The sequence below is a fragment of the Rhinoderma darwinii genome, chromosome 6 (assembly GCF_050947455.1).
Source record: "Rhinoderma darwinii isolate aRhiDar2 chromosome 6, aRhiDar2.hap1, whole genome shotgun sequence".
Taxonomy (NCBI): domain Eukaryota; kingdom Metazoa; phylum Chordata; class Amphibia; order Anura; family Rhinodermatidae; genus Rhinoderma; species Rhinoderma darwinii.
The window spans coordinates 60,123,970-60,146,346 of record NC_134692.1 but is presented as its reverse complement, the minus strand read 5'-3'; the positions used below and the strand labels follow the sequence as shown (position 1 = coordinate 60,146,346).

Genomic DNA, 22,377 nt, shown 5'->3' with positions numbered 1-22,377 from the left:
CCCCTGTAGATAGCGCCACACACAGCCCCCATGTACATAGCTCCACACACAGCCCCCATGTATATAGCTCCACACACAGCCCCCATGTACATAGCGCCAGACACAGCCCCCCTGTAGATAGCTCCCTGTAGGTAGCGCAACACAACCGCCTTATAAGAGGTAGCCGGCCCTACTGCTGCCACTCTCCGCTCTGCTTTCACTCACCGTCAGAAGGCAGGAGTCTTGCGGCGGCGATCTCACTGGTGTCGATGCCGGCCCGGGAGTGGACCAGTCCAGTCACCTGACCTGTCACCTGACCGGTGAGGTCAGATGACAGGTGAGGTGACCGGACTGGTCCACTCCCCTGCTGGCATTGATCCCAGTGAGAACACCACCGCAAGACTCCTGCCTTCTTTTGATCGCTGCTGCAGATGTTCGGCATGCAGGGTGCCTGTCAGCAGCGATCAGCTGTTTTTATACATTTTGCAGACCGCCCGGGATGGCGGGACAGCGGTGAGAAACCGGGACTGTCCCGCCGGATCCGGGACGGTTGGGAGGTATGCGGCTCCTGTCACCGTCCATTTACCGATGCCGGCCATTTAACCTCTTAGATGCCTAGGTCAATGGCGACCACAACTATGCGCTTTGATAAATGGAGGGGGCTCCCTCTGCTAGCCCATGCTCCCCCACAATGTGATCGAGGCGTGACAATGGGTTGCCATAGTTTGACAGCTGTTGCGCGTATCACGCACGTCACACGGAACTGCTTCCGTGTGGCATTCGTGATTTTCACGCACCCATTGACTTCAATGGGTGCGTGATGCGCGAAATACGCACAAAGAAGGGACATGTTGTGAGTTTTTCGCAGCGAATAATAAAGTATTATTCTATTCTGGTGGGACAAAAAAAAGAAAAGATATACAAAAGTTGAGTGAAAAAAATGTCTAAAGTAAAAGAAAACGTTTATATTTCTTTAAAATATGCTTTTACTCTGCAAAAGAATAAAAAAATATACACATTTGGTATTTTGCCACAATCCCAACAACCCGTAGAATAAAGTTGACATATTATTTATACCACATTGTAAACAGTATAAAATAAAATACCCAAAAACAATAGCAGAATATCTGTTTTTAAAGTAAGTTTTTTTTATACCCCCCAAAATGCAAGATGGTGCCAATGAAAACTGCAATTCGTCCCATAAAAGATTTGACTCTGGGAACGTAGCGATCACCCCCCCCCCCCCCCCCATAAAAAGTGCTTTTATTATGAAAAAGTAGTACTTTTAAAAAAAAACTGCATATTTGGTTTTGCCGTAAATAATTTTTGTTTCAGTACCTCATCATTTCAAGGACTTCTCTATGGGTTGCAGACCCCCTAGCAAGGTTCTTACCTTTTCTCCCTAGGGGTGCAGTGGAAAGTATCTCTCCTCTGGAGGGAGCAACCTTAAGCCTGGGTTCGGTTACTCCCTCCTCTCCCGGTCCATCGCTTCCCTCCCTGGGGGTGGTTTGAGAACCCACGAGGGGAGACCTTCCTCTGGCGGGAGAGCGGTTCTCCCAAGGTCATACTCGGTTCCCTAGTGGGGCCGGTACGCATACCCAGCGTCGAAGGCTTCCGGCGCACACCAAATGCAAAACTTCCGGTCGCGGCGATGCGTCACTTCCGGCGTGGTGACGCATCCTACCCTCCAGGAATCGGTGGTTCCGGCGACCCCAACGGCGTGGAGGGGCTCCAGGCGTCCGGAGCAGAGAACCGCCCCAGCCAATCCATGGCCTATTTAGGCCTGAACGATATGGAGCCTCAGTCTCCAGCATCTCCTCCCATAATGGAAACACCAATAGAAGCAACAGGATGCGCTGACCGCTCGGATGCCACAAGATCCTCCAGTTGGGCCAGGGAAGGTCCTAGAAAGAAACTAGATAAAACCCGTAACAAGGAGTGCGCAGTTTGTAATAAAAAAAACTAGCAACTAGCAGCCTCTTATAATAAAAGACTTTGCCAGAATTGTTTAGATAAGATCATCACGGAAGAATCTACAATTCAGGCCTCAAGCATTAAAGAGATTTTGAGGGCGGAAGTTTGGAACTCCCTAAAGTCCCTAAAGAAAAAGAAGGATCTACCATCCACCTCATCTGGTTGGGTAGATTTATCTGATTCCCCTGCTGAAGAGGATTTTCAGCTAGAAGAAGGAGGGCTGAGGACGTGGGGGGGTTGTTCCTAGCAGAAGACGTAGACCAGCTCCTTAAAACCGTACGAGCGACTATGAATATTGATGCCCCCAAAGAACCTCGTTCCGTCCAGGACATAATGTTTGAAGGCTCAGGGCCTAGAAAACAGAGAACCTTTCCCATTCATAAGAATGTATTAAGCCTCATTAAAAGGGAATAGAAACATCCAGATAAGAAAGTTGGTATTCCCAAATTTCTTAAAAGGAAATATCCCTTTGAAGAAGAGGTCTGCAAGGACTGAGATCATTCCCTTTTGAGGATCTAGGCTCTTTATCCGATCCCATGGATAGGAAAGCCGATTACTACCTCAAGAGAACCTGGGAAGCTTCTACAGGGGCTTTTAAGCCAGGCTTTGCAGCCACTTGTGTGGCTAGGTCTCTAAATATATGGCTAGCGCAATTAGAGCTCTACATTAGAGATAAGACATCTAGGGATCAGATCCTCTCCTCCCTTCCAATGCTATCTAAGGCAGCAGATTTTTTGGCCGATGCCTTGGTAGATTCTGTATGCCTCTTTGCTAGATCAGCGGATCTCTCAAACTCCACCAGAAGGGCTATCTGGCTAAAAACTTGGAAGGTGGACACTAGGTCAAAAGGGAAGCTATGTGCTATTCCCTGCTCTGGCGATTATTTGTTTGGGCCCCCTCTAGATGACCTATTAGAAAAAGTGTCTGATAGGATAGGAAGAAGGGGTTCCCTACACAAGGAAAACCAATGGATTCCTTTCATCCCAAGAGGTTTAGTAAAAGACCTAACCCTAGGGGACAGGAGTCTAGGGCCTCAAAATTTCCTAAGCAAAACAAGGGATTCCTTTTCAGGCCTCAAAACGACCCCAAAAACAGAGACCACCAACAATGACGACAGAAGACCCATGGTGGGGGGTTGTCTATCCCTGTATTTCAAAAATTGGTAAAAAATAATAAATCTGTGTATTCTAGGAATTATAAAAACAGGGTACGTCCTAGAATTCAGATCTCTTCCCCAAAACAAATTCTTTCCCACAAAGACCCTAAAAAAATTCAGAGAAACAGAAGGTATTAGAGGCAGAAGTTCTGTCCCTTATAAAAAAAAGAGCTTTTAATTCTAGTTCCAAGGTCAGGGACTGGCCAGTCAGAATGGTTTTGGAATAGAAAAATATTTCAGAAGATTGTTTACAGATGTGGGATTTCCTCAATAGACCGGTTTGCATCCAAAGGAAACGGGAAGGTCAAGAGATTCTTCTCCCTGGATCCATCAGAACACCCAACAGCAATAGATGCATTCTCCCACTGTTGAAGTCAAGAGAGGGTTATGCCTTACCTCCCCCTATGTCTTCTCCCAAGTCAAAATTAGGGAAGACAAAGCTTCAATATTCCTGATATCCCCCTTCTGGCCAAAGAGACTATGGTTCACATGGTTAAGGAAAATATCCTCAGACCAGCCTTTGATTCTCCCGACCATACCAGATCTCTTATACCAGGGCCCAGTAATGCACCCTGAAATTCAAAAGCTTCATCTGACAGCCTGGAGACTGAAAGGGTAATCCTTAGACAGAGAGGGTTCTCAGAGACATTTCTACTCTGCTAGCAAGTAGGAAAAAGGTTACCTCTGAAATATATCTAAGAGCCTGGAAAGCATTTACGAATTTTTCAGGGGTGAACATAAATCCTCTAACCAAACCAGATATCCCTTTTGATACTAGATTTTCTTCAGGCAGGATTAAATAACAACCTCAAGCCTATCACCTTAAAGGTTAAGATATCCGCACTAAGCTCCTTCTTTGATTTCAGATTGGCGGAACACCCCACGGTTAGGAGATTCCTGACAGCCTCCTCTAGTCTTAAACCCCAGATTAGATCCTCAGTTCCTCTGTGGGACTTAAATATTGTTCTCCAGGCTATTACAAACCCACCGTTTTGAACCACTAGACTCTATAACCATAAAGATGCTGACACTCAAAATGATGTTCTTGTTAGCCATTACATCGGCCCGTAGAGTAAGTAAGATTCAGGCCCTTTCTGCCTTTCCTCCATATACTCTACTATTAGATGACAGGGTCATCTTAAAAACCTTACCTGGGTTTCTTCCTAAAGTGCTCTCTCCGTTTCGTTTAGACCAAGAGATTATTCTCCACTCCTTTTGTAATTTCCCCGAAAAATCAGAGGGAACAACAGTTTAACTGCCTGGCCGTAAGGAGATGCCTAGTCCAGTGCCTAAGAATCACAAAAGATTTAAGAACCTCAGAATATTTGTTTGTCCAATTCCAGGGTCCCAACAAGGGTTCGGCAGCCAGTAGATCCACTATAGCGAGATGGATTAAACAGGCTATACATTTAGCCTCTGTAACTCAGAATCTCCAGCCTCCAGAGTTTTTTGGAACCCACTTCACCAGGGCTGTGTCCACTTCCTAGGCTGAGAGAGCAGAAGCATCCTTAGATCAGATATGTAAGGCTGCTACATGGAGCTCTCCTCACACCTTCCTTATAGAGGCTCTGTCACCAGATTTTGCAACCCCTATCTGCTATTGCAGCAGATAGGCGCTGCAATGTAGATTACAGTAACGTTTTTATTTTTAAAAAACAAGCATTTTTGGCCAAGTTATGGCCATTTTTGTATTTATGCAAATGAGGCTTGCAAAAGTCCAAGTGGGCGTGTTGAAAAGTAAAAGTACAACTGGGCGTGTTGAAAAGTAAAAGTACAACTGGGCGTGTATTATGTGCATACATCGGGGCGTGTTTACTACTTTTACTAGCTGGGCGTTCTGATGAGAAGTATCATCCACTTCTCTTCAGAACGCCCAGCTTCTGGCAGTGCAGCACTGTGACGTCACTCACAGGTCCTGCATCGTGTCGGCACCAGAGGCTACAGTTGATTCTGCAGCAGCATTTGCAGGTAAGTAGCTACATCGATTTACCTGCAAACGCCGATGCTGCTGCAGAATCATCTGTAGCCTCTGGTGCCGGCTCGTCTGACACGATGCAGGACCTGGGGAAGTGCCAGAAGCTGGGCGTTCTGAAGAGAAGTGGATGATACTTCTCGTCAGAAAGCCCAGCTAGTAAAAGTAGTAAACACGCCCCGATGTACGCACATAATACACGCCCAGTTGTACTTTTACTGTAAACACGCCCAGTTGTACTTTTGCAAGCCTCATTTGCATAAATAAAAAAATGGCCATAACTTGGCCAAAAATGCTCGTTTTTTTAAAAATAAAAACGTTACTGTAATCTACATTGCAGCGCCTATCTGCTGCAATAGCAGATAGGGGTTGCAAAATCTGGTGACAGAGCCTCTTTAAGCATTACCGATTTACAACTGCATACAGCCTCTGACTTGGCCTTTGGTAGAAAGGTACCACAAGCTGTGGTCTCACCCTAAATACTGATTTCTATTGTACTTCTCCAGGGGTGCTGTCATAGCTGAAAGAGTAAAAGATTGATTACTTACTGGTAATCGGTTTTTCATGAATCCATGACAGCACCCCTCTGTTACCCTCCCTAATTCTTGTAGGATTTATAAGTCCTCATAAGGTAAAATGCCAACATGAATGCAAAGGGCTTCTTTGTAAATACTGTATATGAAGCTGTGAGGTCATTCCACTTGGGTGGCGCAGAGAAATAAATAAAATATATATATATATATATATATATATATATATATATATATATATATATATATATATATAATAAACTAATTCTCATGAGTTCTTCAGTTTTTCATAGACTCTATAGAAAAACAGCTCCAAAAACGGCCATAAAAAACGCAGCGAAAAACGCGAGTTGCTAAAAAAAACTTCTGAAAATCAGGAGCTGTTTTCCCTTGAAAACAGCTCCGTATTTTCAGACATTTTTTATTAAGTGTGTAAACATACCCTAACAGGACAATCCCATCCGGAGGACAGGAAACCTGACTGGGTGTGTGGAGAGGTGTATCCTTTTTTTATATCCTCAGGCTTCCTGTCCAGCGGATGGGATGTCTCTCCAGGGGTGCTGTCATAGGTTCATGAAAAACCGATTACCGGTAAGTGATCAATCTTTTTCCTCATTAAAGTCAATGGTGAAAAATTGTGACAAGGGCAAAGTAAGAAAGCGATAAGGGATAGGGCATGCATTGATTTTAACTTTAAAAACTGCATCGTGTGAGCATGATTTTAGTGCGAAAAAACTTTTTAATCCTTGTGTGAAGCCATAATGAAGGCCATGGTGCAGGGGTTAATAGTGTAAGGTTTAGTTAATGAATGATGGTAGTAGGTTTAGGCCTCAAGCAGACATCCTTAGCCATTTATACGGCCGAAAATCACTGCTACGCAAAACACGGACTGCACACGGATGGCTTCAGTGTGCGGTTCGTCGTTTTAACGGACCAATGAATAGAATGGCCGAAACTGATCCGCAAAAATGGACAGGAATAGGACCTGTTCTATTTTTTGCGAAATGGCTCCACAAAAAATACGGAAGTGTGCATTGGCTCCCATAAAAATGAATGGGTCAGTGTGTTAACCATTAAAAAAAAACGGATAGCACACTGAGGCATTTCACTGAAGTGTGCTTGAGGCCTTAGGGATAGGGAAAATTGCTCCGGCCACATGCCTACCATATTAATTTTTATGAATATGTAATGGTTTGTCTGTAAGACGGGTTTGTGGCACATCTACCTGACCCTATAGGTAAAAGGCCAGGCGGACAGTCTTTGCTGCGAATGGAGCAAGGGACAGGGAAAAACATGCCCTGGTTCATCAGTCAGGGCCCCTCACTGTCTTCATATGGGTTTAAAAAAAAAAAAAATAGCTTCTCATGTCACAATTATTGCCACGTGAAGTGTTTTGTGTGCTTTTTGCTTACTACAATGTAACATCTGGAAGCTGTGGTAAATTATCACAAGTGACAAACAAAAAAAAAAGCTGAAATAACTATTATTAATTATTAATTTATTTTATGACTTAATGTACTCCAAGACAGCCGAAGCTGCAACCTGCATTATTCTTAGAAGTGTCCTAATAAATATTTGATGTAGCCACAGAGCGTTCTTAATCTGGCACACATGAAAATGAATGCTATTTTGTTTGCAGTGCCTTTCCTCATTTTATATAACCTGTGTCTACAATGGAACTGACTGTAAGGGTATGTTCACACGGCGGGGGTCCGTAACGGCTGAAATTACGGGGATGTTTCAGCCTGAAAACATCCCCGTAATTTCAGCCGTACCGGCATGTGCAGGCGCTTGAACGCCGCGTCAATTACGGCCGTAATTAGCGCTGCTATTCATTGGAGTCAATGAATAGCGGCTCCAATTACGGCCAAAGAAGTGACAGGTCACTTCTTCTACGCGGGCGTCAATTTACGCGCCGTCATTTGACAGCGGCGCGTAAATATACGCCTCGTGTGAACAGACAAACGTCTGCCCATTGCTTTCAATGGGCAGATGTTTGTCAGCGCTATTGAGGCGCTATTTTCGGGCGTAATTCGGGGCAAAAACGCCCGATTTACGTCCGTAAATAGGCCGTGTGAACATACCCTAACATCTGTCCCAGGAGTTTTATGGATCTAAACTCTATTTATGGCAGTACTTCAGAACTAAAGTGATAAATTAAATGGAATGTGTCGCAAATTAATTAAAAAAAAAATTAAGATACTGCATTTTTCGGACTATAAGACGCAATTTTTGTCCTAGAAACCGTGCTGTAATTTTGTGCTGCATCTTATACCCTGCCAGTGTATGAAGAAGCAGGCGTCCATCTGTGTTATCTGCAGATTGGAAAAAAAAAGTAAAAAAAAAAAAGAAAAAGTCACATCTTACACACAGAATTCTGTCAAATCTTACTGTTTGGTGAGCGGATAACCGAGACATTTGTACACACATCTGTACTGATCTGCAAGGACCTTCTAGCCACGCCCCCTCCTATGAGCAAGCAGCAGCAAGAGCAGATTCATCACTATTAACCCCTGCCTCTCCACACCTCTGAGTTCAGGGGAGGATGAGAGCACTATAGCTGCAACTTGTATTGGGGCACTGTGGCTGGCATTGTATTGGAGTACTGTGGTACTGTATCCAGGGGCGTAGCTAGGGGGGGGCAAGTGGGGCATGTGCCCCGGGCGCAGTTCAGAGGAGGGCGCCAGCGCCCCCTCCTCCTGCACTATAATTTTACCTGTGTCGCAAGGACACAGGTACAATTAGAAGCAATGAATGACCGGGCACGTTCCGTGCCCGGCCATTCAGCGCCTTTCCATGAATGAAGCGACTGGTACCTTTTGTACCAGTGACGCTTCCGTCGATGAAAGGCACTGACTGACTGACAGGGAAAGTCATCCTGCCCAGCCAATTAGCGCCTTTCATAGACGCTGCGTTCAACCCCCTGGAGACCTGCGCAGAAGAGGCTGCCGGACGGCGTGGGAGCGGGAATAAGGTGAGTTTGAATTTTTTTTAATTGTAATAAAAGTGTGGCTTTATCTGCGGGGGGGGACTTTGTCTACACGGGGGATTTTATCTATGGGGGGTGTCTATCTACAGGGGGACTATATCTACAGGGCTGGGCTATATACAGGGGGACTATATCTACAGGGCTGGGCTATATACAGGGGGACTATATCTACAGGGGGGCTATATACAGGGGGACTATATATACAGGGGGACTATATCTGCTGGGCTATATACAGGGGGACTATATCTACAGGGGGCTATATACAGGGGGACTATATCTACAGGGGGGCTATATACAGGGGGACTATATCTGCTGGGCTATATACAGGGGGACTATATCTACAGGGGGGCTATATACAGGGGGACTATATCTACAGGGGGGCTATATACTGGAGTGGGCTGTCTATAGAGCACCATATACAGGGGTGGACTATATAGTATATAGCCCCCTGTAGATATAGCCCACCCCTGTATATGGTGCTCCATAGATAGCCCACCCCAGTATATAGCCCCCCTGTAGATATAGCCCAGCCCTGTAGATCTAGCCCCCTGTATATATATTGCCCCTGTATATAGCCCCCCTATGTATAGTCCACCCCTGTAGATATAGCCCCCCTGTGTATAGCCCACTCCTGTAGATATAGCCCCCCTGTGTATAGCCCAGCCCTGTAGATATGGTCCCCCTGTAGATATGGTCCCCCTGTAGATATAGTCCCCCTGTATATAGTCCCTCTGTAGATATAGTCCCCCTGTATATAGTATCCCACAAATAGCTCCCCCTATAGTGCTCCACAGAAAGCCCACCCCTGTATATAGCCCCCTTGTACATATAGTCCACCCCTGTATATAGTGCTCCACAGATAGCCCACCCTTGTATATAGTATATACAGGGGTGGGCTATCTGTGGAGCACTATATACAGGGGTGGACTATCTAGTGGAGCACTATATACAGGGGTGGACTATATGTACAAGGGGGGGGCTATATACAGGGGTGGGCTATCTGTGAAACACTATATACAGGGGTGGACTATATGTGGAGCACTATATACAGGGGTGGGCTATATCTACAGGGGGGCTACATACATGGTTGGGCTATCTGTAGAGCTCTATATACAGGGGTGGGCTATATCTACAGGGGGCTATATACAGGGGTGGGCTATCTGTAGAGCACTATAGGGGGAGTTATTTGTGGGACACTATATACAGGGGTGGTCTATATGGGGGCACTATTTACAGGGGCTCTATGGCAGGCACTATCTACAGGGGGCTCTATGGCAGGCACTATCTACAGGGGGCTCTATGGCAGGCACTATCTACAGGGGGCACAGTGTGTGTGTGTGTGTGTGTGTGTGTGTGTGTGTGTGTGTGTGTGTGTGTGTGTGTGTGTGTATGTGTATGTGTGGGACATGGTGTATGGTGCTATTATAATTAGAGGTGCAGTGTATGGCGCTATTATATTTAGGGGCGTAGTCTGTGGTATAATGATAACTTTATATTTATTTATAGGTGCAGAAATGTTGGAAAAGTGAGAAGCTGAAGACATGTGAGCGGCAAACTGCAGAAATGGACCGGGAGAAGCCACCATAGAGGTCTGGACCAAATGGAGAAAAATAACTAGAATCTGAGACGTCACCAGTGAGTCACTTAATGTAAATGTTCACTCTGCCTCTAATCAGCACTGTAGCCACTGTATGATCTGCAGCGAGATGATGGGTGGTGTGATTATGATAGGATTTATTTTTTGTGAAACGGCATCTCCCAGCATATCCTTATCATTGTTTGGGCCATGCTGGGAGCTGTAGTTTTACGCCGTACAAACCTATACGGCAGGGGTTGCACTAAATTGAGCTGTATTTGTGCTGGTGCTGTATATATGTACTGAGCTTGCTTCTGGGGCTGTATATATGTACCGAGCTTGGTTCTGGTGTTGTGTATAGAACCATATTGCTTGTGAAATGTACAAATAATTTTATGCTCGCGTTACATAAAAAGAAATGACACGTCGATTGGTAGAGAAAACAAACACGGCGAGGGGGAAGGAGATGTCGGGAAAGAGGTTGGGGGGGGGGCGCCAAACTGAATCTTTGCCCCGGGTGCTGGAGAACCTAGCTACGCCTCTGCTGTATCTATACCCTATTGTCTGAATATAACAGTTAAAGGCAAAACCCTTTTTTCCCACTTTTATGCTACAAATTATGGGTGCATCTTATGGTCCAGTGCGTCCTATAGCCCGAAAAATACAGTACTTATTTTTATTATATTTTTTTTGTTTTATTGGTGTATTTGTTTTTTTTCTTCCATAAGTTGGGAAATATAAAAAATTGAATTAAAATTTTATGTTTCCCTATGTACTCATGGTTGCTGTTAGGGTATGTGCACACACACTAATTACGTCCGTAATTGACGGACATATTTCGGCCGCAAGTCCTGGACCGAACACAGTGCAGGGAGCCGGGCTCCTAGCATCATACTTATGTACGATGCTAGAAGTCCCTGCCTCGCTGCAGGACAACTGTCCCGTACTGTATACTACGGGACAGTTGTCCTGCTGCAAGGCAGGGGCTTCTAGCGTCGTACATAAGTATGATGCTAGGAGCCCGGCTCCTTGCACTGTGTTCGGTCCGGGACTTACGGCCGAAATACGTCCGTCAATTACGGACGTAATTAGTGTGTGTGCACATACCCTAAATGTCGTAGGTAAATTTTCCTTACTCGTGATCACACTCACAACCCTCCCTATTTTTGACTACAAGCCACTAAGGCTTTGTTCACGTGTGCGTCAGGGTTCTGGGGGTTTTACACAGGATGATTATCGTGCAGACGAGCGTTAATATAACGCTTGATGCCAATAATTGTCCTGTGTAAACAGGGGAACGATAAGCAGATAAACAAGCAAATGCTCGATCATCTGCTGGTCGTATAGTTTTAAAAAAGTAAAAGATTATCGTTGTCGGCAGCAACAGGGAGACGCGCTGCTGACATGATAATAATGGATGGGACGAGCGATCAGAGTAACGGCCACTCGTCCCCATCCACATCCATAGCTCCGTGTGACAGTAGCAAATGAGTGCCAATCAACGAGGTCTCATTGATCGGCGCTTGCTGCACCGGCCGGTGTAAAAGGGCCTTTCCGTTCTGGCATTCTGTCTGAGCTTTCCGTCAGAACGGAACCCTGACTGAAACCGTAGGTAAACGGAAACCACAGGTTTCCTTTTGCATCACCATTGATTTCAATGGTGATGGATCCGGTGCAAATGGCTTTCATTTGTCTCAGTTGTGCAAGAGTTCCGTCGTTTTGATGGAATGAATACCGTAGTAGACTATGGAAAAATGACAATATACTGCAATACATTTGTATTACAGTATATTGTACCAGCGATCTAACTATCGCTGGTTCAAGTCCCCTAGGGGAACTAATAAAATGTGTAAAAAAAAAAAAAAAAGTTAGAAACATTTTCAGGAGTGTGAAAAAATATTAATAGTTTTCCCAAAAAATAAAAAAACAAATGGCATCACGTCCGTAAAAGTTCAAACTATTACAATGTACCATTATTTAATTTGCACGATAAACGGCGTAAACACCAGAATCGTTGTTTTTATAGTTAGCTGCGTCTTCTAGTCCGAAAAATACTAGGTGATGCTTTCATTGTGCTCCACTATGGGGAACATTCATCCCTCTGGCGGCTGATTTTTCATGACATATGTATTTAACCCCTTAGTGACCACCAATACACCTTTTCACGTGAGTCACTAAGGGGCCTTAGGCTAGGCTGACGCCTTTTCACGTGAGCCTAGTCAAAGTCCTGCACGGGTCTCCCGTGCAGGCTGGAGCCGGGGCTCAGCTGTCTGATGACAGCTGAGCTCCTGCTCCAACGCCCGCGATCGAAGTTTACTTTGATCGCGGCCGTTTAACCCGTTAAATGCCGCCGTCAATAGCGACGGCGGCATTTAACTTTGTTTACAGAGGGAGTGAGCTCCCTCAGTCACCGATCGGTTGCCCGCAAATGCAATCGCGGGTCTCCGATGGGGTGTCATGGCAGCCGGGGGCTTGATAAAAGCCCCCAGGTTTGCCCTGGACATATGCCTATTAGGACGCGCCGGAGGCACGTCCTAATAGATTGCCTGTCAGATTTACACTGACAGGCAATAATGCTCTGGTATACGAAGTATACCAAAGCATTATAGCAGCGATCTGAAGATCGCACAGTAAAGTCCCCTAGTGGGACTAATAAAATAAGTCATCAAAGTGAAATAAAGATTATTAATAAAGTACAGTAAAAAAATAAATCCATTTTTTTCCATAAGTGGTTTTATTTAGTAAAAGTACACATATATGGTATCGCCGCGACCGTAATGACTCCATTAATAAAGTTAATATGTAATTTAAACCGCAAGGTGAACACCGTAAAAAAAAACGCAAAAAACAATGGCGAAATTGCAATTTTTTTCCATTGCCCCCCAAAAAAGTCATAATAAAAATGAATCAATAAGTCCCATGCACCCCAAAACAGTACCAATCAAAACTACGTCTCGTCCTGCAGAAAACAAGCCCAAAAAATCATGACATTGATGGAAAAATAAAAAAGTTACGGCTCTTGGAAAGCAACGATGCAAAAACAAATAATTTTAGTTCAAAAGTGTTTTTATTGTGAAAAAGTCGTAAAACATAAAAAACCTCTACATGTGGTATCGCCGTAATCGTACCGACCCGTAGAATAAAGTTAACATGTTATTTACGTCGCACAGTGAACGGCGTCAATTTAAAAACGCATAGAACAATGGCGGAATTTCAGTTTTTTTTTTATAATCCCCCCAAAAAAAGTTAATATAAGTTAATAAAAAAATTATATGTACCCAAAAATGTTGCTATTAAAAATTACAACTAATCCCGCAAAAAACAAGTCCTCATACAGCTATGTAGACGAAAAAATTCAAAAGTTATAGCTCTTTGAATGCGACTATAGAAAAACGAATAAAATAGCTTGGTCATTAGGGCCTAAAATGGGCTGGTCACTAAGGGGTTAACATATAGCATTAAAGGATATGTACACATGTGAGGGGCATTGTTTTATTTTTTCTAGTCCGGTCAGTCAGTGTATTTAGTGTACGTTTTTAAGTCGTCTTTATTAAAAATTAGTTTTACTTTTATTAGATACAGCTGTTCTGTATTCTTTATACAGGGCAGGTGTATCTTTCGCTATAACCGGAATCCGTCAGTCCCGCGGACCTGACTGGTTCAGTGTCAGCGGGTCCTGCATGTCTATGACACACAGGATCCATCTGTAATCTATCACATCTAAGATAGATCTAAGATAGATTATAGCTGAATCCTGCGTGCCAGAGACGCGCAGGACCCGCTGTCACTGAACTCGACAGTCCCGCGGTCCTGACGCGAAGAGGATTTAGCACTAGATACAGCTGCTCTGTATAGAGAATACAAAGCAGCTGTATCTAATAAAGTAAAACCAATTTTTAATAAAGACTAATTATAAGGCCTCAAGCACACTTCCGTGATATTTTTCTGTGTGCTATCCATTTTTTTTTTTAATAGATAGCACACTGACCCATTCATTTCTATGGGGCCATGCACACATCCATTTTATTTTTTTTTTGCAGATCGGTGTGTCCGTTCCACAAATTATAGAACAGGTCCTATTCCTGTCCGTTTTTGCTGATCAGTCTCGGCCTTTCTATTCATTGGTCCGTTTAAAACTACGAACTGAACAGAGAAGCCATTCATGTGCGGTCCGTGTTTTGCGGATCTGTGATTTGCGGCCGTATAAAGAGCCACGGATGTGTGGTTGAGGCCTAAAGTTACACCAGACACACTGACTGACCTGTTAATTAAAAAAAAGGGTTTGCTGGCAGCCTACATTTACCTATATGTCGGGAACTTTTCCTGGCGTATACGGTTAAAAGGAGCAGCAACCACCAGTGTAAGTTTCAGAATGGTAATTTTAAAGAGAAAATCAATATCAAATTATATATCTAACAAGGGAAACAGACATTCACTCTGAATACACTATAATCAGTGGCGGATTATCATTAGGGCGTTTCGGGCGGTCGCCCGGGGCCCAAGACTGCCAGGGGGCCCAAGGAGCCTATGACCGCCCGAACCCCCTCATGCCCAGTGGCGTCGCTAGCACCGGAGGGAGCCCCGGTGCCAGGACCGCACCTGTCAGGCGAGGGGAGCTTTGCTTCTACTTAGCAGCCGTGGTCTGTGCTGCTTTAGAAGCTCCCCCTCCAGCCCCCCTTCCCTGCTCTAAACATCTCTGCTGCTAGCTGTCGGGACATGGGGGAGGGGAGACTGTCGGCGGGCTCTGTGCTGTGAGCAGGAGAAGAGCTGCAGTGAAGACATAAAAGGTAAGTGCATGTGTGTTTAATATCCATATTCATGTGTGTTTAATGTCCATATTCATGTATGTTTAATGTCCATATTCATGTATGTTTAATGTCCATATTCATGTATGTTTAATGTCCATATTCATGTATGTTTAATATCCATATTCATGTATGTTTAATGTCCATATTCATGTATGTTTAATGTCCATATTCATGTGTTTACAAGGTGTACTTTGTGTATAATGTGCATACTCGTGTATAATGTGCCTACTTAGTGTATAATGTGCATACTCGTGTGTACTTTGTGTACTATGCATACTTTGTGTATAATGTGCCTACTTTGTGTACTTTGTGCATAATGTGTGTACTTTGTGTACTGTGCGTACTTTGTGCATAATGTGCGTACTTTGTACTGTGCGTACTTTGTGCATAATGTGCGTACTTTGTGCGTACTTTGTGCATAATGTGCGTACTTTGTGCATAATGTGCGTACTTTGTGCATAATGTTGTACTTTGTGTACTGTGCATACTTTGTGCATAATGTGCCTACTTTGTGCATAATGTGCGTACTTTGTGCATAATGTGCGTACTTTGTGCATAATGTGCCTACTTTGTGCATAATGTGCGTACTTTGTGCATAATGTGGTACTTTGTGTACTGTGCATACTTTGTGCATAATGTGCATACTTTGTGCATAATGTGCGTACTTTGTGCATAATGTGCGTACTTTGTGCATAATTTGCGTACTTTGTGCATAATGTGGTACTTTGTGTACTGTGCGTACTTTGTGCATAATGTGCCTACTTTGTGTACTTTGTGCATAATGTGGTACTTTGTGTACTGTGCGTACTTTGTGCATAATGTGCATAATGTGCGTACTTTGTGCATAATGTGCCTACTTTGTGTACTGTGTGTACTTTGTGCATAATGTGCGTACTTTGTGCATAATGTGCGTACTTTGTGCATAATGTGCGTACTGTGTGTACTTTGTGCATAATGTGCCTACTTTGTGTACTAGTGTTTAGGTAGTGTTAGCAATAGTTACGGCGCGGCAGGGTGGTGGTGGAGAAGGGGGGCCCAAGTTTGGGTAACAGCCCAGGGCCCATGGTCTTCTTAATCCGCCACTGACTATAATAATACATTATTGTACACATTATTTGCAGTGTCCTAATCATTTTAACTCTTGTGTTTTTTACCCAGCTTCACAAATTACAAAATGAACACAGCGACGAATGAATCTTCTATCGATTACCTCTACAACTACACGTATGACTATGACGACTTTGAAGAGGTACCACACAATGAACTACAAACTCATGCACTCCATGTGGCATCGGTTGTTATTTACTCACTGGCATTTCTTCTCGGAGTACCAGGGAATGCCATTGTAATCTGGTTCACTGGATATAAATGGAAGAAAACTGTAAGCACTATATGGTTTTTCAATCTGGCCATTGCAGATTTAATCTTTGTGTTGTTTCTGCCTCTGCACATCACATATGTGGCTACTAACTTCCACTGGCCCTTTGGAAAGATACTTTGCAAACTGAATTCTTTCATTGCTATTCTTAATATGTTTGCAAGTGTGTTTTTTCTAACAGTAATTTGCCTAGACAGATACATGACACTGGCCTGGCCAAGCATTTCGCAGAGGCATCGGACATTGAGGATATCGGTAATTGTTAGTGGCTTTGTGTGGTTACTAGCTACGTTCATTGCTAGCCCTTCCTTGTACTTCAGAGACACAGAGATGAAAAGGTCTACTGTCATATGCTTCAACCATTTCCATGAAACCGATTATTCCATTATCCAGAAGATCCATACCTCTCTGACACTGGTAAAATTCTTTATTGGATACCTCTTCCCTTTGCTGACCATGGTTACTTGTTATACAATCCTCTCGGTCCGAATGAAGAGGAGAACCACACAAACAAACAGTAAATTCTTCTGGATGGTCCTTGCTATTGTGGTGGCTTTTTTCCTTTGCTGGACTCCTTATCACATATTTAGCTTGCTGGAATTGCAAATTCACCACAGTGATACATATAGTGAATGGCTTAGGATTGGAATGCCCATTTCAACTAGCCTAGCCTTTGTTAACAGTTGTATTAATCCTATTCTTTATGTTCTAATAAGCAAAGCATTCCGGACACGTTTAGAGGCCTCGGTAGCGGAGATATTTAAAAACACAATACGAGACATTAGTCAGACAGGCATTAAAAGTGATGATCTGGCGCTCTCCGAGAACAATACTACACTCTGTGAAACAATGTCTTGAAATATAAAATACAAGAAAGTGTTATGTGTATTCTATACATATAGATCTCTCAAGATTCTCTATCAGATAATTGTAGAAATTATATAAAAAGATATAGTCAATAGAATTTTGCACACGCAGAAGTGTTTTATTACAAAATGTAAGTATTCTCAAAAGAGAATTAGGCCCCATGCACACGACCGTGAAAAAACTCCGTAATTGCGGACCGCAATACAGTCCACAATTCCAGCTACGGAAAGGTGTCCGTGCCATAGAACCGTGCTGGGAAATATGGAGCATGTCCTACTTTTCGGATTTTACGGGCCGTGCTCCCAAATTTTGTACGGCCGGCCGTGCCCACAATCGCAGGCTGTGATTACGGACACGGCCGTGTGCATGAAGCCTTACACTTGACTGTGTAAGAAACATATATGAACTATACAATTTTGCAGTTGAGAGACCTACAACTATTGCCATGGTCAAAGCGGACTGTTGGATGAGATTTGTAGTCCACTTATTGGGGTATATGCAATATAATAAAACCATGCTCTTTTTTTTTTGCACTGCATTTCAACATATAACTGTCAGCAAGTGACTTTCTCTTTGACTCCATCATCCCTCCTACATTTTAATACTAAATTAATTACAAGTCACTGCCCTCTGCAGTAATAGCATGCCGAATATGGCAGGCCTCAACATTGACTTGGATAGTAAGTGGGGGTCCAAGTGATCAAGGTTACTGTCAGCTATCATATAAGCATGGTAGGCTATGTGGCAGCAGTGATTCTCTAGTACTGATATATATTACAAATATAACTAAACCATGCAGTGCCAGGAGGACAACATGAATTGCCAAACAGTGCCAGCATGATAGAGCAAAGTACAGATGTGTTCACCCAAAGGGTATGTTCACATGAGGTCATTACGTCCATAATTGACGGACGTATTTCAGCCGCAAGTCCCGGACCGAACACAGTGCAGGGAGCCGGGCTCCTAGCATCATAGTTATGTACGACGCTAGGAGTCCCTGCCTCGCTGCCGACAACTGTCTCGTACTGAAAACATGATTACAGTACGGGACAGTTGTCCAGCAGCGAGTGTTCGGTCCGGTACTTGCGGCCGAAATACGTCCGTCAATTACGGACGTAATGACCTCGTGTGAACATACCCTTACTGTTGTTTTAAATTTGGTTAAGAACTCCAATTTGTCATGAAACAAATGTAATATAATATTTAATCTCGCACCACACCTCTCAGGCCATGATAAGTTATGAGAAAAGGTAAGGTGGGACACATCTGTAAAGCTAATAAAGTAGTACTGTACATCACCTATAGGACGATACAATAGCAATTTAAAGCAGAACAAGATGACAATGAGTCACAAAGCCATAAATAAATAGAAAATAGTATATATTTTATTAAAATATAAAAGACAAACATTATAAAAATGAACAAGAGGATCTAAAGAACATTATCTGTATATGGACCACACAAGCAGTAATAGTGCAATCACAGGTGGATGTTCATCGATACACACGGAACAACATTAAGTACCATGCGGCAAAAAGGGGGGTAGAATCTGTATTTGCGAAACGCGCATTGGGGCGTTGTAATCAATCTTACTGTCCGGCCGCGGCTTCCGGTCCACATGAAAATGGTGCCGGATGTCGCTCTGCCGAAGACCTTCCTTTTGGATTGTGTGGGAGCGGCGCATGTGCCGTTCCCACACAGACGGCGTACACTATAGTGAATGGAACGGCTCCCGTACGCATTCTCTATGGGGATGTATGTGCCGTATTCCATCGCTGTATGTGTTGTTAATCGACACACACAGAGGTGATAAAAAAAATGGCAGCCCCCATAGTGAAGTAAAAGTAAGCAAAAAGAAAAAAGTACAACAAAAAAGCACAAATAAATAAAATTTATTTTAATAACACACTAAAAGCAAATTTATATATCAAATTTATTTTTTTCGCGACACCTTCCCTTTAAGATGTATGAATGTACTAATTGGCAGAAATGGCACAAATTGTGCCAAATTTAAGTGGTGCACGCTGCATAATATATTTGGCACTATTTGCTAGTCACATTAGACATATTCCATTTTCTTATGCCTCCTCATGGCTGCCGTACTTATACATAAAAAAAATAGCACAGACCTTTAATAAATGCAGTGCATTTTGTAACGCCTTTTTAATACAATTATTTAATTTTATTTTTTTCTCAAAACTGTTTTTAGGTAGGTTATAAAATATTAAAAAACACATACGTTTGGCACAAAGTATGTGAAATTCTTTTAGCACATTTTTTTTTTTAGTACATCTGCCCCAGATGTATACTACAATGCACTTCATACACTGTTTATTTTTTTTTAAATATACATTATTTAAAAAACGGAACTGTATTTCCAGCTTTATAAGATTTAAAAAAAAATCCAACTTAAAATCAGTCAACATAAAAAAAACACTGCTGCAATAATATGTCGTCTTGACATGTGACTACGGCAGCCAATCACTTGCAACAGTGGTGATATTTCGACCTCAATGATGTAACCACTGCAGTCAGTAATTGAGCTAGGCAGTCACATCAAACTGCAGAAGGTGGACGATTTTAAAGGTAAGTGCAACTTTCTTTTTTTATTTTAACCCATGTTCATTTGATTAAAAAAAATTCTGGGGCTTGAAAACCCCTTAAAGAGAACCTGTCACCGCCATTATGCTGTCCTCACTGAGTGCTGATTGCAGCAGTCTGTCTCTTATATGCTAATTTTAAACGATTTTGGAGAACTTAAATGAACACTAACTTTTGAAACCACATATGCTAATCTAATAGTATACCTGATATATATCCACTACGGAATTGAATTACTATTAAAATTTAGTTTTATCTATGCAAATTCTGTGTGAAGTTACTGGCACTGGGTGTCTACCTTTTATAGTTACATAGTTAGTACAGTTGAAAAAAAGACATATGTCCATCAAGTTCAACCAAGGGATGGGAAGAAGGGAAGGGATGAAACAAAAATTCCTGTAGTCTGCTGTTCATCTTCTGTTCTCAAGCAAAATCCATATCTAGTTACAGAGCAGAGGATACCTAACGCAGAAAGTGGGTGGGGGTGTGTCTCTTCACAGCCTGCCCATAGAAGTGTATGGAGGGGGTAGGGGGAGCAGAGAGAATCTACCCATAGAAGTCTATGGGGAGAGGAGGGAGCAGGAGTAGAATGAGAGACACACACATACATGTTGCCCATAAAAGTCTATGGAGGAGGGAGAGGGAGCAAGGAAGTGGGGGCAGGAGAAGAGAGAGAGAGACAGACACGCTGCTCATAAAAGTCTATGGAGATGGGAGAGGGAGCAGTAGAAAAAAAAGAGAGACCCAGACACGTACAAGAGTATGGAGAGGGGAGGGGGAGCAGAGTGGGAGACACAGACACACATACATGCAGCAGCTGCTGGTGAGATTTATATCTCACCCTAGTGTTGGATTTTCAGCTACACTGCTAATTACTGTTGTATAATCTCCTCCATGCTGCTGCTGCAGCAGCTTCTATATATGTGATAGAGATAGGAGAGCAGGATTTTCCTCTTCTATGTGTGCTGTGTATAGAAGACATGATAGCAGTAGGCTCCGCCCACTAGCTCAGAGAAAATTGAGAATTCGAGAGTGGGCCTCCAGAGAGGAAAACGTAAAAAATGCAGAATACAAGTCATAATGGCCAGAAATAGTGTTATACCTTATAATAGCTTATTCTGAAAAGTCACCTGAAAAGTTACAGTAGGAAGGCTTTAATCTTTACAGCATGCTATTAAGATGAGTCCTGTGTCTTTATGAGATGCCGCTCCCCTCGCCCAGCGCCGGTGATTGACAGCTTTCCCCCTGTGCATAACGAGAAATCAGTCAATTTGCGACAGCTGGGTGGGGGAAATGATCGCTCATGAATATGCTGGACTCATCCCTAGCAGCACACTGTAAATATTAAAGAATAAGTTCTCCAAAATAGCTTCACATTAAAATATAAGTGACAGACCACTGAAATCAGCATGTCTGTCAGGGCAGCATAATGGAGGTGACAGGTTCTCTTTAAGAAAATAGAAGGTGTGGCAAAAATGATATGTAACTTTTAGTAGAAAAGGCAGCAGCACGTGGCTCGGTATTTAACACTTTTGACTGGTTTCAAATGCAACCAAGGCCAACTCCACATGGCGTTTGTATGTTCTCCCCATGTTTGTGTGGATTTGCTCCAAGTACTCTCACACTCCAAACACATACTTATATGTTAATTGACATCCCATGAAATTGGCCTGTGTGTCTGAGATAGGGAATTATGATTAGGTTAGGGACTAATGTGTTTGTGGACAACCTATGTACAGCACTCCATAATAAGTTGGTGCTATATAAGCTATAGATAACATAGAAAATTTGAAAAGCTAAATTAAGTTAGATGAGACCCAAGATATTTTAGGTATCTTGACTTTGACAATGCTAAGACCAGCTTTTAGAATGTTTCATGAAAAATAGTTTTACTATTATCACATCTTGCTATAATTTCAGGATTAGGGGGCTACATTTGTGTATTTTTTTTCCATGAGCCACAAGCTCTTTAAATTGAATTAAACCCTTCTTCATTTTGCTTTGAGCAGTAAATTATGTTTATATACTTTTTTGTGTAAAGTGGAAATTTTCTTTATTTTAAATAAATGTTGAAATGTTAGATGACTGATTTTTTAAAATATTTTTTTTATTGTGTGCATATGTTGTAATAAACATTGGTACATGGTGTAAGCTGTTATCTTCAGTCATATTTTCCCCCTCTATATTAGACTACCCCCTAACCATTTACTCATATAGTGCTGCTGTTTTTGTATTCTTTTTTCAGAAGAAAATAAATAGAGGCCAACGCTTCGCAACAGCTCATGTGACACAAAGTGACCACCATCTATATACTTAGGTTTCAGTATAAGCGGTGGTCACCTTGCTGGGAAACCAGTACACCCTTCGGAAAGCTGAGCAGTTGGTGTACGGGCTCACAGACTTTCTATTAAGTCCTTACACCGTTACATCAGCTTTCCGAGAAAAGCCGATCAGAAACAAAGCGGCTCAGCGCTCACCCGAGCATTTTTTTTAGCGATCGGTAGGTGTCTTAATGCTCATACCCCCACTGATCAAAACTTCTGACAT

At 42.9% G+C, this 22,377-nt stretch overlaps 1 protein-coding gene across 9 annotated transcripts in view; it reads left to right on the top strand.

Annotated features, from left to right (window-relative positions):
• Positions 1 to 21,981, top strand: part of CMKLR2 (chemerin chemokine-like receptor 2) — a 109,558-nt gene extending 87,577 nt beyond the window's left edge. For 8 of the 9 annotated variants that reach the window (XM_075829852.1, XM_075829851.1, XM_075829848.1 and 5 more), the window contains one exon: positions 16,143 to 21,981. In XM_075829852.1, coding sequence (XP_075685967.1) covers positions 16,143 to 17,220 — 1,078 coding nt within the window. In that variant the 3' untranslated portion in view covers positions 17,221 to 21,981. Of the gene's footprint in view, positions 1 to 10,106; positions 10,236 to 16,142 lie in introns of all 9 variants that reach the window. The other variant, XM_075829857.1, reaches the window with a different exon arrangement.
• Positions 21,982 to 22,377: the final 396 nt, after the last annotated feature.